This window comes from Aptenodytes forsteri, unplaced genomic scaffold (genome assembly GCF_000699145.1).
Source record: "Aptenodytes forsteri isolate BGI_AS27 unplaced genomic scaffold, ASM69914v1 Scaffold434, whole genome shotgun sequence".
Classification (NCBI taxonomy): domain Eukaryota; kingdom Metazoa; phylum Chordata; class Aves; order Sphenisciformes; family Spheniscidae; genus Aptenodytes; species Aptenodytes forsteri.
Genome location: NW_008795183.1, coordinates 148,026 through 164,815, shown reverse-complemented (window position 1 = coordinate 164,815; position 16,790 = coordinate 148,026). Strand labels below are relative to the sequence as shown.

Genomic DNA, 16,790 nt, shown 5'->3' with positions numbered 1-16,790 from the left:
GATGCCCCATCCCTGGAAACGTTCAAGGTCAGGTTGGACGGGGCTCTGAGCAACCTGATCGAGTTGAAGATGTCCCTGCTCATTGCAGGGGGGTTGGACTAGATGACCTTTAGAGGTCCCTTCCAACCCAAACTATTCTATGATTCTATTATAAAATACTGACATGCTTAGTTAGTCAGCCTGAAGTACCACTTTTGCCTTGGATCACACTGACCTCCAGCTCTGCCCTCCTGAACTCCTCAGCGTCTCACAGGAGCTGTAGCTCCAGCTGTTGCTGCCTGACTTACAAAAGCCTCTTGACACCCACAGCCTCTCCTGTGTGTGAGGCAATCCCCAAAGGGATTAAACTAACTGGTTTAGGTATCTTTAGAAAAATGTATGCAGCATATACATATATAGCCATAGCTAACCTGTATATGCTATGAACACTAATATTCTAAAAAAAACCCCATAAAAACTAGTAATACACATGAAATGATAAGGGTTATAAAAAAACCCCTATGTTCACATCATTCTCTACTTTAACATGTATTTTCCTAGTAAAACAGAAATTAGACGTGAGTTTCCAATACTGGAGAGAATCACAATGATGTCAAAATTGGCGCTTTTTATTTGTCACTTTTAGGTAGAGATACAGGAAATATTTCAAATAAATATTTTAAAACTTTCTAACACAACTCTCCTTGTAACAGATCGGCTGTACAAACCATATATAATGTCCTTATAAGGTTTTGGTTTAAATGAGCTGCAGAACCTCAGGTTCTCGTTTCTAAGTAATGGACACATCCCAAATCCCAAATAATAAAGCTTTATGAGTCACATTCCTCTCTCGCTCTCTGCACATACATACAAACATATGCAAATGCATACATACAAATGCAGAAGACATACTGCATGCTTATGATATGTTGTCTAATAAACAGCCCTAAGACTTACATTAACAAACTGTACCCTCAGTCTATGTACCTCAGAGCATAAATAATACAATCTCCTCTTTCTCCAACAAAGAAATGGTTGCAAAAGAGTGTGTTGAGTTTTCTTTCATTCCCATATGTCAATATGTGGTATAGTTCCTTCCTTAAACCCATGGCAATTTGTATGAATTATTAATGAACTCAACAAGCCTGCTGGACACTGTAACATGACTGTAATTGGTGTAGAACACTAAGAAATTGTTTCAATACTCTTTAAGGAGAAAAAAGCGGTTTCTTTACTAACACATTTGTTCTAATATTTAATTAAAGGCTTTGAACACAAACAGAATTTCAGATAAAATGCAGAACAAAAGGGTATTTCTGGTCACAGAAGTAAAATTTCCATGTAAAATTGAGCACTAAGAAGAATGACACAAGATAAAGAATTAAAAAGAAACTGGACTGCAAAGTCAATTAATGAATAGTTTTAATTTTTTGTTGTCTTCCAAAATAGAGAGTTGTTGCTATTATTCTTGATAAACTCTTAGGCAGATCATATTTTCCTTTTAAGTCTCAGGCACACTGTAATGACGCATAGAAAAGAATATTGAGCAGAAAGACAATGTATGGAACAAAGATTTCAGTGCAACGATTAAACCTCATGACACCTACAGTTTTTATGAAATACAGATGACCTCAAGGATTTTAAACTGCTATAGCAACCGATTTTCTTCTCTAGAAGAAGAACTGCCTTTTTGTGTATTGCTTTCTAGTAACAGACCTGCTGAAAAGCTGAAGTGATCATCATAAAATGGGTAAGTTCTGTGATATAAGATGACAAGACCTTTGCCTCTCCTGGAGTCTTGTTTGATTCACAAGCTGAACAAATTTGGTTTTAACTAAACCTCCAACCAAGCTGGATTACTTTATTTAACAATATAGACAGTGGACTGCACGGATTTTCCCTTGTACAGTAAGTAAAATACATTAAGCTTTGATCTGCATGAAGAGGAATAAGGCTAACAGAACAATTAACATTTCAGCACATACTGTGTAAGAAATATGCCTTTGAAGTAGCAGAGGTTGATGGCAATCTGGTTTATCTCTGCAGTCTCTGTTTTGGTATTTGCCGTCTCTATTTTGATATTTCTTACTTCTTGGTTTCTCAGAACCAGTTTCTCTTGGCTTCTCAGATGAAGACAAAGTAAGACTAAGACCAACATCCTTTGGAAGATGCCTGCTGTGAAATACACACGATTCATCTTTCCTCTATTACTGTTGCTGCTTCCAGGAGGTCTGTGAAGACTTGGATGTTTAAAGTCAAGCAAAAAGTCAAACAGAGAACAGTATCTTTGGAAAAAAGCCTAAAAAAAGCTAAAGCGGAAGCTAAAATGCTTCTCTGACACTATTTTTCATATGTTTCTTGTAATAAATTACAGATGATCAATTGTCACATCAGAAATCAAACCAGGAAGAGTTGACTAATAAATCCCACAGAAATCTACCGCGTTAAGCTGCCTTTTGAAGCATTCAATATTTTTAAAGGTGAATTTATTTTTAGCCATTTTTATTTTCTACTAGTTTTTGTCTCAGATCCTTTGTTTAATGAGAAACTGTTTTTGTCCTTTGACCTTCCACTATGACTCAAATTATTCTTATTGGAGGGAAGCAGGAAAGAGAAAGGACTTGCTAATGACAATCGTAAGCCTTTTGATCTTATTTCTCAATATTTTTGAAAAAGCTTCGCCCAAAAAATTAGGCCTTGTCAACACAAAGAGTCATAAAAATTTAGAGTCAACTGCACCGAGAGCAAGATCCAATTTTCTTACAACACAATTAAGTCTAGACATCTCTGAATCAAAAAGAAGTTTGGATTGAGAGAGTTTTATCAGACTAGTGTTCAGCCAGGTACTTCTCATCTCTACTATTCTCGTGATTTTCCAGCTCCACAGACAAACCACAAGTTACTGGTGTCAAGCACTGTCACCCCCACATGCCTTTGGCCAACTGAAAGGCAACATTGCTGTCAGAGCAGGGATATGAAATGGAAGCGTAAAGATAGCCATTGTAACTGGAACCTAATGTTATGAGGGACAGCCACCTTATGGGCACACACAGCTTCAGGAGGCACCATTCTTCATTTTGTTTTACTTAATAGATTAAACGTAGTCTGGGAAGTAAATAGGATTATGATACTAAAAACTAACTCTGAGAGTGAGGAAGCCAGAAAGACACAGAATCAGCACACCAAAGAGCCAGAGAAAGGTCTTGCCATCTTCAGGCACTCCTGAATCAGCTTTCCATTACACAATTCATTAAAATTACACCATTATACCAATGGACCATGAACTACCAAGACCTCTCCATAACACTTTGCTCTGAGTAGGGTTTTACCCATTTCCCAGTCACTCTCCTTAGCTCCTTCCCACCCCAGGGAGTGCTGCTTCCACCTTGACAGGGAATAAAAGTGCTCCCTTAACTGCAAACACAGGATTACAGCACCATTCAGCATGCCAGCTGCCCATAGCATCTAAGCAGCCCCAAGGAGAAGGTCTTAAGACCTCCATTTATTCATATTTTCCAATTACATGGTTCAAGATTCTTTTAAAAGCTACTCATTTTTGCTTCTCCCCCCCCTCCATTCTCACTGTGCTATAAAAAAGACATACATAGCCACCACACTAGCAGTTATGCTAGCTTTATCTTCTCCAATTTGACAAACAGATGAGTTTTTGTAAAATGCACAAAACCCTTCAAACACAGACACTGCCAGGAGCTTCTACAGAACTAAGAGCTAAAGACTAAAGGTATTTCAAATTCATGAAACTATACCAGACATTGCAAATTGACCACAGTCTTTTCACCATCCTCTCTCAACAGTTCAAATTACCTTTTACATTTCCTATGAGCACTGGCGCATATAAAACTGCCACCCCCAAAACAGCATTCCTTAAAAGCAGGAGATTAAAATCTTTCTGCCTTTCTTTCCCTTCCATACAAGGCGCCTGTAGCAGACACAACCCTCCAAGGGTCAACTTACAAAACCATAAAAATATGTTTGCCTCCCAGCTCTTGACATCACCTTTGCTGTCTTTCTATCAAAATACAGCATTTGGGTATAATTCATAGTAACCACAAGCCTTTCGCTTGATACTGCCATCTACCTTTCAGTCTTTTAAAGAAGTATTTTTCTGTCATTCTGAAGCTATTTAGGCAGCAGATAAAAGCAGTTAATTTCTATGATCCAAATGTCCAGCAGTGTCTCAGGATAAAAGGGAATGCTGATGCCACCACTGTCCACATTGTGCGTAACACATGCCTTCGCAAAGCATCACAGGCCTTACACCAGGCAACTATCATATCTTTTAAAAAATGGCTATGTTTTCCATTACAATAGCTTCATTAGCTGATGTGTACGTGCTGAATCAGTCAGCAACTGACTGGCAGGATGAGGGACTTGTAAACTTCCCAGTGAGGACAGCCACACACTTCTGGAAGGGCAGAGTTGCTCTGAGATGTCTGTGCATGCGGTGGTGAAGGCATCTCTGTCATCTGCATACTTCACAGTCACTCCTTGCTGGCAGCCCCAGATGTACAGTACAATCCTCTCCTGTCAGCCCATACTGCTCCTCCAATCCCAGAAACCGTTCTGCACAAACTGGCACTTCCCAAGCAAGCTCCTGAAGCTGTCTCTGTCTTGTCTTCCTCCTTGTTTTCTGCTTTCTGCTGATTAAACTGCTCCATATCACAGTGCTTGTCTTGTGTAAGTGTAGCTGTCCTGCAGTAATGTCCTCAAGGCATCCACACAAGCCACAGAATATTCAAGTATCAACAGCACGATGTGGAGGGCTGGCTTACCCAACATAATCTTTTATGATTTGGAAATGTCATCCCAAAAGAGTCAGCTAATGGGGCTGGGAAAGAGAAACCATGAGATTTCTGTAGTTTGACACCTCCTCTCTAACCCACCCTGTCCCAAACAAAGGACATGAGATTTTTAGGTACCTCCTGCTACATATCCCAACAGGAAGTAATCCTTTGATGCACTGGGCTTGCAGTGACAGCACAAAGAAGGATAAACATGGATAAACATCTATTGCAGAGCATGCAATATAGAGGAAATCCACCACGTGGAAGGGTTAATTCATAATAAACTCAAAGCTGGGTGTTCATTTGTATGACTTTACATGGAAACAATTACTTTGAAACATTCACATCAGTGCATCTGGCTTCCAAGTAAATCCTCCATGCAGACAAGCCAATGCTTTTGTTTAGTTGTATGAGAAGCAGTAAGCCTGCTTGTCAGAACAAGCTAATGAGAGCAACATTTGCTGGTTCACATCTGAAGAAGGCATTTTGTACAGTTGCTTGTGTTTTGGGCACAGCTGTTCCACATCTCTGTCCATACCCTTGCATTCAGTTACCATAAAGCAACTTGTTATAGAACAGCTGACCTGAAATTCATCACGGCTGACTCCTCTTTCTAGAGGATAAGAGAGTAAGATGATGACACAACACTTCAACTGGATGACACATCAAGCCTTGGAATTTCAAAAAGACCCTAGACTTGCTAACTCCAGGGGGCATGCACCATGGTGAACATGAAAAGAAACTTATAAATTCTCAGCATTCCAAACATTTGAATTATTGAGCCCAAACCTGTCTAAAGCATGTCAGCCAACTTTCTGCTAAGAACAGAGTAAGGATATGAGACTGCATGCTTTCACAGGTATAATGGATTTAAAAGAGAACAATTTCCATAGTTGGTATTGATTTTAACAATAACAAGTAATATCTCTATACAGCTTTCAACTCAGCTTAACACTTACAAGCCTTTGAAAAGGTGGGCAAGCATTTCTGAAACCATATTACAGATTAATAGTTACAATCTAGACAGATCTGAATTAGCTCTCAATATATTAGCTCAAGTACCAGAAGCACCCCACCACGGCAGCCAAGAAAAACGGTAGAGAATACTAAATCTGTGCTCTTACAGTTAGATTGCAGCAGCTGATTTAAAGTACTTATCTCTGTATTATGTTCCAGAAACACCTCAAAAGGTAGAAGATATACATCTAACAACACCCCTCAAGTCAGACAGGAACCGAGTTCTCATATCCTGACTCCCAGCTCCATGCTTGGGCCAGCTAATTAGAAGTAGTTAATTAAATGCCCTGGCAGAAAGCTTATCCCCATTGATGTCACTTGTAAAACTCCTACAGATAATTTGGTCCAGCATTTTGTCCCTCTGTTCAGCATTATGTACACAAAAACCAAAACACTAGCAGTTCATAGATCAAGGCCTGAAATAAAATGGGTATAGCCTCTGGATTTATATACCAAACTGGGAGTATAACAGAGTACTTTCAGATTAAAAGGTCCACATGACCGGTTTTTCAGGAAAAGCAGGTTTCAAGATCTTCAGCTGCTAAGCAGTATCATAGCTAACAGCTTAATATGCTTTTTTTCTCTACGATGTTGATGAAGAAAGAATGTCTTTAATATTAAGTCCACCAAAATTGCTTGATCCAATAAATGAAACAGTCTAAGCCTAGAGACAGAAATTACATTTGAAAAGTGGTATTTTCAGCTGCTGTGAGAAGACGATGATGACAGGCACTGCCACTGAGCTCCCTTTTGCACCTGTGTTTAGCTATGATGATGCAGAGAAGGCAAACCAGTCCCCTGACACACACGGAGTCAAACAGCAGTGACAGCATCCTCATCCACTCCATGACGATGGTGAGAAGGGTCAGTATTGATTAAATTCATGTTAGCATTTAAAATGCAACATGCAGCCTGAAATCCTGGAGGGTTCCTTCCCTCCAGTCTACAAAATTAAAACAGAAATTCTACTGCAGGATTGAAAGAATCCTCCAGATCCTCTTGATGAAAACTTGCCGTGACATTAACTTGCCAAAGCAAGAGTTATTTCAGAAAGGTTTTTGAGTCATTTCTCTTAAACAGAAAATAGAGCCAACAAGAAAGAAAAGCCCTTAATGAATTTCACCTTTTTCAGTTCTCGCTTTGCAATTAAAGTCTTTTAGTGGAATTCCACAGGACGTCAAATACTAATTTACGGCTGTTACAGTTTCAAGGAACGGACTAATCTAGCCTAATTTAGCAACCTAGAAGTCAGGTTTCTATTCTAAGATAGTTTTCTGTGCTCCATCTTTAGTCAATGCATAAATAAAGCTTTCTGCAACAGGGTAGTTTATTCCAAAACAAGTATCCCGGATGGATCACCCTCTTCAGGGGCCTGCCTCTCCTCACAGGCTGCCTGGAAAACTGTTTTAATTGAAGTATGAACAAAATACCACTACCAAACTACTCAGAGTTTGCTTTATGGGGTAAGCAGTACATCTGTGTGTCACTTAAAATTTCAGTAAAATATCTTGCTAGAAAAAAAAAAGACATTTTACATATGTTGGGATCCTTGTAGACTAATGCATACTCAGTACAATCTAACATAATCAAGTCATTCATGTTCTAGAAATTACCTATAAACATATTATAAGGCAAATTATTTGTTAGATATATTTCTTCAAGTGTTTTAAAAGAAGGCTTGGTTGGTTAAACTGACTATTAAAAAGATACAAATTTAACATTAACCAATGATAATGAAATACATGCAACCAATTAATTGATACAGTACATTAATACACCTTCTAATATCTTAGTTTTGCATTGTTGCTCACCTTCAAATATGCAAAAAATTGCTACATTGTGCAATGACTCAAAGTACTTATTGTTAAGTATGTGTGAAAAGCTTTAAGTCACGGAAACTGTATCAGCAGTAAAAGAAAACCAAGATAAGTAGCTCCTGCTACAATTTTGAACCGACTACACTTCAAATACATCCTCTTTCTTTAGTATTCTGTTCGCTTGGTCCTTGCCTGGACTGTAACCACACATTTAGAAAACCGGGCTTGTTTCTTCCTCTTTTTCCAACTTCAATAACTTTCTGTCTTGAATGGAACACATCTAGACTGCAGCCATAAGTGACGCTCATAAAGGTGACCTCTCTTTGTAAGGGAAACCGTAAACATGACTTCTGGGTTTGTGCTTGAAAATAGCTCAGGAGAACATAATATAGTGCAAAAGCCATTGAACATTACCCAGAAATAATGAGTCCTTATGTACTTTGTCTGTAAACCATACTGTATTCATATTTCTGCAACCTTGGCCTTCAAAGGACAACTTGAACACTAATTAAATGTTGCCAGTAAAGCAGAGCCAAAGGAATTAGATGGATGAGAATGACCTCCAGGGGATATTTATAATTAATAACCCCGATAATCTCCAGACCTGAGACCACCTAGGATACAACAGTGTCCCTCAATTCTTAAAAAACAAACCAAAATCTTTCACTAGGTTCCTGCTCAGTACCCCCTGGAGTCAGCAGAGGTGGCTTTAATACAGTTTTCTACCTAAGGAAGCTTATTTTCAGTAATGAATGTTTAGAAAGCACACATATAATTAAAATATTAAAATGTAATAAAGAGACAATGTGAAAATTTCTGTATTACGTGCTCCCTTTATCTTCTTGCATTTTCCTGTAGTAAAACCATTACAAAAAAGAGACTTTCTTAAAAGACTGGTCTAACTATTTCTAACCCTGTAGGAGTAAAAAGTACACAATGAATTTGGAGTTGATAGGAAAAGGGCTGAAGAAAAACAAATGATCTGAAAAAAACTGCTCTGACCTATTTGTGGAAAACTTAGAAATAAAGCAAATTTCTTGCTTAGGGACATGCTTTTTCCTAATGAAAAAAGATTTAATTGACATTTTTCAGATACCCTTCTCAGTGGACATTCTGAACCTTTTTTTATTTTTTGGATTTAAGATAGACCGTAGCTGAAATTCTCTTTTCCATTTTCTTTTCCTTCAATAGCATAACTCTTCTCATAAGTAAATGTCCTGACAATGTTTTCTTGGAAAACAATTAAATATTGCATTACACTAAAAACTCTGTTTAACATTCAAGGTTGACTTAACATCTAACATTTTTGTATACTTTTGCTCGGAAGTTTTGAGTCTTGCTAAGCTTGTTAAAGCATGATGCTCATCTGGTTATGAAATCTGCCTTTTTTTTCCTCATGTAGTTTGGGTTTTTTCTGTTTGGCATACTATGATCTTTATGTCTGTATTCTGAAAGTAGATTAATTGTTTCCACACTCTGCAATTATAAAGACAAATCGTTTCTTCACTTTACAAAAAGCTTTGAGGGAAAGCTGCATAAAAATAGCCACAGAATTTCACATCATGAATATAAAATATACTTTGTTATACCTAATCAGCAAGAGACCATGCAATCACAGAAAAAATTCAGTGTTGGAATATCAATTTTTCATTGATGTGCTGCAGTGACCACGAGATGGTACAGTGTAAGATCCTGAGAGAAAGGAGGAAGAAGAGTCCAAGCTAAAGAGCAGACTTCAGCTTGTCCAGGGCACTGGTGGGGAGGGTCCTGTGGGATGCAGCTCTGAAAGGCCAGAGCCCAGTAGAGCTGGGTGATCTTCATGGAGAGCCTCCTCCAAAGGCCAGAACGGTCTACTCCAATCCGCAAGGAAGTGGGCAAGCACAGCAGGACACCAGTGTGGCTCCACAGGGAACACCTGACCGTGACCCAGCACAAAATGGAAGCCAAGCCAACCAGAGATGGAAATGGAGAGAGGTTACTCAGGAGAAACAAGAGAAGCCCTACCTGACCAGGCAGGGATGGAGTTTGCAAAGCTCAGCTGGCACTGAAACTGGTACAGGACATGAAAGGTAACAAGAAGGGCCTCTACAGCTACATCAGCAGTGAAAGCCAAGGGAAATATGAACTCACTGCTAAATGGGGTGGGCAACCTAATGAAGGACACTGAATGCTTTCTTGGCTTTGGTCTTTAGTGGCAAGGTCTGCCACCCTCATCCCTGAGGTTAGTGGCAGAATTTAGGGAACAGAGGTAGAAAAAGACTGAATTAAGGATTGCTTAGGCAAGAGGGACACTCACAAGTCCATGGGCCTAGATGGCGTGCTTCTAAGGCTGCCAAGGGAGTTGGCTCTGTCTTGTAAAAGCTGCTCTCTATCGTCTTTGAAAGGCCACTGGTTAAGAACTGAAACATCTGCCCAATGTGGTTGTGAAATCTCCATCTCTGGAGATATTAAAAAATTGATTTGACAAGTGTTGAGTAGCCACATCTAACTTTGACACTAGCTCACTTTGAGCAAGAGGTTAGACTGCATGACCTCCAGAAATCCCATCTCAATTCTCCTATGATTTTGTGATTATGCCCATTGCCTAACCTATGCATCTAAAACATACTCATTGCTGACCACAGATATACTGCTACCAGCTGGAAAACAAGATTTCGAAATTGCTTCCATGCACATTGAAAACTGAAAGCAAGCATTTTCAAAGTTGCAGATGTATCTAACCCATATGAAAACCTTCTATTATACAGAAGGGATTAATTATTTCATTGGTGTAAAGAATTGCTTCTGCTATGGTGTCAGGACTGTACAGTGACGGTGTCTAATCATTCCAGGTGTCCCCATTGGCATGAAAAGAAAGCTCTTCATTTCAAATGCTGTAATAGACAATCCTAATACATTTCATTCTGAGTCTCATCAAAGAATGAGTCTCTGTCAAAATCCCAACGGCAGATAGATTTTGAGAGCAGAGGTAGAATGACCGTGTAAGAAAAGTGTCACCAGAAGCTTCCCCTGGAATGCAACAACATTTAATATAAGACACTACTTATGGAGTCAACATAATTGGGAAGGGTGATATGCTTATTCAGTTTCTCATTTGAAGGCAGACAGAGAATCAGCCACACAATAAACTCAGTTTGTCTCAGGCCTAATCAGTCTATTTTCCTTGTTGTTATTACTACATATTGCTGGCAGCAGAGAAATAAGATAGAGATCCTAATTCTGATTACTTACATATCAAAGAATCAGGGAAAGAATGAAGACTGCAATATGATCACTTTGTGAAGAAACAAAGACATCAAAAATGAGTTTAAGACCCATTTGTGAGGCTTATGCTGATGGTCAATGCAGAGCATAGGACAGAAATTTATTAGGAACAGGACAATTCCTGCAGTTCATGGGGTCTCTTTGTCACAAAAAACAAGAGTGTCAGTCCCCTCTTAATGTGCTGTGTTTCTGTTAGTTGACTTGCAGGTTAACGCTTTTTTTTTTAAATCTGAAAATGTGTTGTATTTTGTCCAAACCCGCCTAACACAGATAAAGGCATCAGTGTTGCTGGCATCTTTATACCATTTCCATATCTCCTTTGGAAGTTCGCTTCACAGCTGAATCCCCAGCAAATGAGCACCCATTTGCTCAAATTGTGATCTGCAAGAGGAGTACAACTATCACGACACCTCCTGCCCAAATTTCTGGAAGCAAATGTGACTTTTCAAAATTACATGGGTAACACTGACAACAGTGACAGCTACCAGTTCTGAGGACAGGTTAAAACCTGAGTATCTCCCAGGAATCAACTAGACCCACCAATTCAGAGTTTACACCAGTGAGAAGGAAAATACAGAAACAAAACTGGTGTCCGGCAACCAGGCTACTGGAATTTAAAATAATAATTTTTATGTTTAATTTTTTAATTACTAGTCATTTTTCTATGCAATGCACTAACATTTCTTGTTACTCAAAATGCAAAGCTTATTATGTGAACCACATCACATCTTTTTCTACATCCTGAGCATTTGTCAGTCCCTGTCCTTTCTTTCCTTCTACATCCCATTACAAATATTGACATTTCTCCTTTCCTGCACTCTCCACAGTCACTTTTTTGTCTTGTTTTCTGCCTCCTATCTACACAGCCCTGCCTGCTCTTTTCACACAAACTCACCTACCTGCAATCCATCCAAACACTCTTTGAGCTTCTCTACCATATTCCCATTTACATGCACCCATCTGCTCTCAAAAATCACCCCACCACATTTTCTTTCCTCTTCACGTAAGACAGACCTGACTCAACTTTCTTCATGTAAAAAAAAGCAATAGAGCAACAGTGACTGGAGCTGCCTTGTTCCAGGAATTATCTTTTCAACAACCCATACCAAACATAAATACCAGGAGAATACTATTCCTCTTTTGATACCCAAGTATTTTGGAGCTGTTCCAATATCTTATTATATTTTTTCAGCTACCCAGAGGACATTTAAGAGGACACTTCATTTCAATACTAAAGTACTTCACCATTCTTCATTACGACTAAAATAACATTATTTTCTCTTTTCTCAGCCATGAGAAGGCAAGACTTGCTGTATTATCAAATGACTGCACAGGCAATAAGCCACTGGGTTCATAGTTGAAGTGACAGGACATCAACTACCTGACAAGGTCGATGACTCTCTCCCTTGGAGCGGTGCTGACAGGCTCATCATTAATCATTATGATCTGATCCCCTGGTATAAGCTTTCCTTCAGAGGGGCCGCCTGGAGACAAAAAAAAAAAGAGCACAGGTTAGCAGACCATTGTAAATGCATAGACACACTCTGTTGTTCACATACTATGAGTGTTTTTTTCTTCAACTAATAGCGTGCTTAACACTAACACTATTTCTGACATTACCAGTACTTCCTCACCAGGAAAATCTTGAAAGCCAGTGGTTTAGCAGCTTCTACTGAAGTTCCTCAAGTTAATTTCCAAACCCACATCTAGCCACCTAAAAATAAGAGCTTGATTTTCTGGAGGGCCAAAAGGACCATAAGAGGTAGCCTAATTCACCCTTTAAGGTGTGATCAACCATACCTTACTCATCCCTGATCAATGTTTGTCTGATATTCTTGTAAGACCACCCTGAGGATGACTCCCTTTTCCTGTAAATAAATGATCCTGTTTAACCACTGTTAAGATCAGGAAGTCTTTTTCCCAGGTGTCATAGAATCATAGAATCATTGAGGTTGGAAAAGACCTCTAAGATCATCGAGTCCAACCATCGACCCAACACCACCATGCCCACTAAACCATGTCCCTAAGTGCCTCATCTACTCGTCTTTTAAATACCTCCAGGGATGGGGATGGGGACTCAACCACTTCCCTGGGCAAGATCTGGTGTCTACACCAGATCTTCCTTGTTGCAACACATTGTTTCCTGTCCCAGGCAAAGTAACACTGGAGAACGTCTTAATCCTCTTTCCTATGAAACATCACTTACATATTTGAACGTCATTCGCAGGTCTCTCCTCTGACTTTTCTGTTCTGGGCAAAACAAACCTGTTTCCTTCAATCAGAAGACAGTAAGTTTCTATACCTCCAGCCTCTGAGTCTCTTTTCCTCTAGATTCCTACCACTTGGTAAACACAAGTTTTACGTACATCCAAAAGCACTGCCACTTTCAGTTAGACACAGATATTTAGCATCAGTCTGAGCAGACAATCAGACATGTACAGGTCTACGTGCTTTGGATTCTGACACTGCTGAAATGCATATTGAGTTTATGCTTTATAAAATGTACATAATACTTTGCTTCTCAGCACAATTACATGCCCAGAAGAGGGTGTGACATCGCAACTGCAAGTGAAAAGATATATCCTCTCTAGTCTTCTGTCTTTAAACTCTGCAATGATGATACATAAAAAACCCAGTAATATTACCAATATGAAGATAAAGTCTCAAAAGAAAATGTTTCAGTATCAAAACCAATTCATTTAACAATTGAGCTAATACTGTTCCTTTCCTCTGTTTGCTTTCAAAACTTTACTTCACTTATGTATCCAGCATAAATGGACACAAATCCATGTAGGAGAATGTTGTCCTGAGCTCATCTGTCCTCCTATTCACTTGGAACAGAATATAATAAACACCTTTTCCAAACGGAACGTTAACATAAAACTACATTAATAATGCTAACTTGGGAGAAAAGAACTGTCTGGATCTAGTTCAAATATTAGTTAGATTGCTCATTTCATCTGAAAGCAATACAAATATAATCAATGCACGCATGTGGGTAAATGACATCAGAACTTCACAGTCAATTTTGCCTCTCCTCTGCTCTCTGCGGGGGTTCTGAGAACATATCGAACAAGAGCAAAGTCAAATCCCTGCCCTTGGCTCCAAGGCAATTCTACGTAACAGCTGAACTTTTAAGCATAAAGAACAGGAGCCCACTCTTTGGGAGACTGAGCAGTCCCAGGTCTGGTCACCTATAAGTTCAAAAATACCACAAACCTCACTAATTTTCACTCCAGGTAAGATGTTTAGGGATCTATTTTGACCTGGCTTTTTGCCACACAGCTATACAGAAGTATTCATTAAAAAAAAAAAAAAAAAAAGCCAGCAGTAACATCCCCTTTTTCAAAACCAAATATTTTAGTTAGAACCAAATATTATAGGTAGAAACCTAATTTCTCAGTGGGAAGCTGATGATAAAAAGAATGAAATCTCGCAACTCAACATACCTCTTGAAAACACTGGTTCAATGGCAATGAAGGTGACATCAAACCAATATAAACATAACAGGGAGAAGAACTTCTTTCCTTGAATGAAGTGGGTCAACTTTTTTCAGGCAAACAATAGTAATGGCTCAGAGCAATAACCTAAAACTGGCTTTTTGTTAACACATTTACATAACGTTCAAAAATGAGTGAAGAAGGGAAACTATTCAGTAATACAAGGCTTAAAATCCTACCTAGTATTTGTCATTACTTTGTCTGCCTGAATATTTTAACAGTACTCAAATTTGTAACTGTATTTCATCTCAGTAGTTTAAGCCCAAGTTTGCTTTTGTTGGGGTCAGGTGGGGAAAACATACCTGGTGTTACTGAGCGTACAACAACTGGCTTTTCACTACCAGCCACAAACCCAAATCCTAGCACAGGATCCCTCCTCATTTCCACCTTCCGAGGGGCTGGAGGGGTTATTTGGCAGCTCTCTATTCGAGGGTCTTCAAATGTGGCTGATTGTGTCATGTGACTGTGAAAAAAAATAAAAGATGGAAAAAGGAAAAAAATCATTAAAACATGATTTTGTGGTATCTACTTGAGGCAAGCAATTTCTGCAACGATATGGGATGAATACCTGAAATGTTCTCACTATAGGAATGAAAACATCAACTTAATAATTTTCTATTAGATTTTCTTATACATAAAGTAATAATGCTGCTGGCAGGTCTTAAATACTAATCAATAGTATCAACCTATAAAGAGGTCTCTCTTTGACAGCATACATTTAATCATACCCCATATATGAAAGAAAAATAACCCAACAATAAAGCCTTTGTCGTCTGTGCTTGAATTTTTCATCCTTCATTTTTTGGAAGGGAAAAATAATAGTGTGACCTGTTCATAATGTAAAACATAAAAGTCTGCCAGTCTTTTACAAGTGGAGAGGACACACATTTAAATTTTGCTTTCTAAAATGTTAAGCGAGCTTCTGAGCTGAGTCCTCTCAAACAGACTACCTAAGGCACAGGTAACAGCTCTATATTTACTACTCAGGTAGACTCTCCGAAGTCACTCCAAACTGTTTCAGGGCAAAAAAAAAAGATATTAAGAAAATATATTTATCAGCAATTACTAAAATACTTTACTTTCAGCTACAGTGTTATGACGAAGCTTACTTATTGTACCCAGAAGAAAAAATTCTCATGGCTGGAGAGAAAGATCTTGATTTTTCAAGCAGAAAATAAAAAGGATGAAAGCTATCCAACATGACGCATCCATGAAAGAGGTCATGGTTTAAAAGCATAGAGACTTCTAAATTAACATTAATAAACACTGAAATGTGACTGATGCTGTATGCAGACTGAACTGGAACACACTTCGTGTTTCCCACCCAATGCCTGGAGCTCCCCGCTGAATCACAGCTGCCAATTCCCAGTGCCGATTACACAGACAAACAGACCACTCCAGTGTCATACCCTTCCAAATGCCATTAATTGAACTCTCATGCTTCAGAAAACCTAGTCACCGCTGCAGACAACAAGCAATACCTGGTCAGCTTAGCATGAAGACAGACTACAGCTCATGGCATCAGGTTATTGCAGTCTTGACAGAGCTCAGATGGTATTTGTTCAGAGTTGCCCGGCCAAGAGTTAACTGTTTTTTTATCTTCAAGAGACTGTAAATCTGCAGGTGCTGAACTAACTCCAGCTCTCAGTGGATAAACGCAGTAGGCAATGGGAGCCAAGTCCCAACCCCATCTGCAGGGAGGGCACACGCTCCTGTGCTGAGAAAGGTAATGGCCAGGTGCCCAACCTAAGAACGCCGCAAAGGACATCAGAGAGGCAGGTATCCCTACAGCAGTAGGCAGTATCATCAGTTTGAAAGTTGGTCTCCTCATAAATAATTAACAATATGAAAATCAACTAATTTTCCCATATCCTTGATAATCTTACATAAAACATGTTATAACATGAGAGTTAGGGGATGTCCCACGCAACCAGAATTGCTGCTCTCACCTCCTGTCCCTTTTCCACCTTCAAATACAATTCCCTGAAGAACTCCAGACAGGCGGTCCATAAGGAGAAAGGCGTCATTCAGAGATCTGTTTTCAGCGTCAATGACGTGCAAAAACTTCTCTGATCTTTCCCCAACACGTACACCTTGGACATGACATCAATTTCCACTCCCTCTGTGGTCTGCTTCTATTACTGATACACAGAAGAGCAGCAAGATCTCAGTAAACTCTCAGTGGGAGTTTATTCCTGTGACTGGATTTTTCTCGGGCTTTTCTTCAAAGAAACTCTCTATCCCTATCAGAGGGACCTGGACAGGCTGGATCGATGGGCCAAGGCCAACTGTATGAGGTTCAACAAGGCCAAGTGCCGGGTCCTGCACTTCGGCCACAACAACCCCATGCAGCGCTACAGGCTTGGGGAAGAGCGGCTGGAAAGCTGCCTGGCGGAAAAGGACCTGGG

At 39.3% G+C, this 16,790-nt stretch overlaps 1 protein-coding gene across 1 annotated transcript in view; it reads right to left on the bottom strand.

Annotated features, from left to right (window-relative positions):
- FRMPD4 (FERM and PDZ domain containing 4) overlaps nucleotides 1-16,790 on the bottom strand; it is a 115,243-nt gene that overhangs the window by 54,290 nt on the left and 44,163 nt on the right. Inside the window, exons 2-3 of the mRNA XM_009278525.1 lie at nucleotides 14,685-14,845; nucleotides 12,264-12,366 (exon numbers count right to left, since the gene is read on the bottom strand). Coding sequence (XP_009276800.1) covers nucleotides 12,264-12,366; nucleotides 14,685-14,845 — 264 coding nt within the window. The remainder of the gene's footprint in view (nucleotides 1-12,263; nucleotides 12,367-14,684; nucleotides 14,846-16,790) is intronic.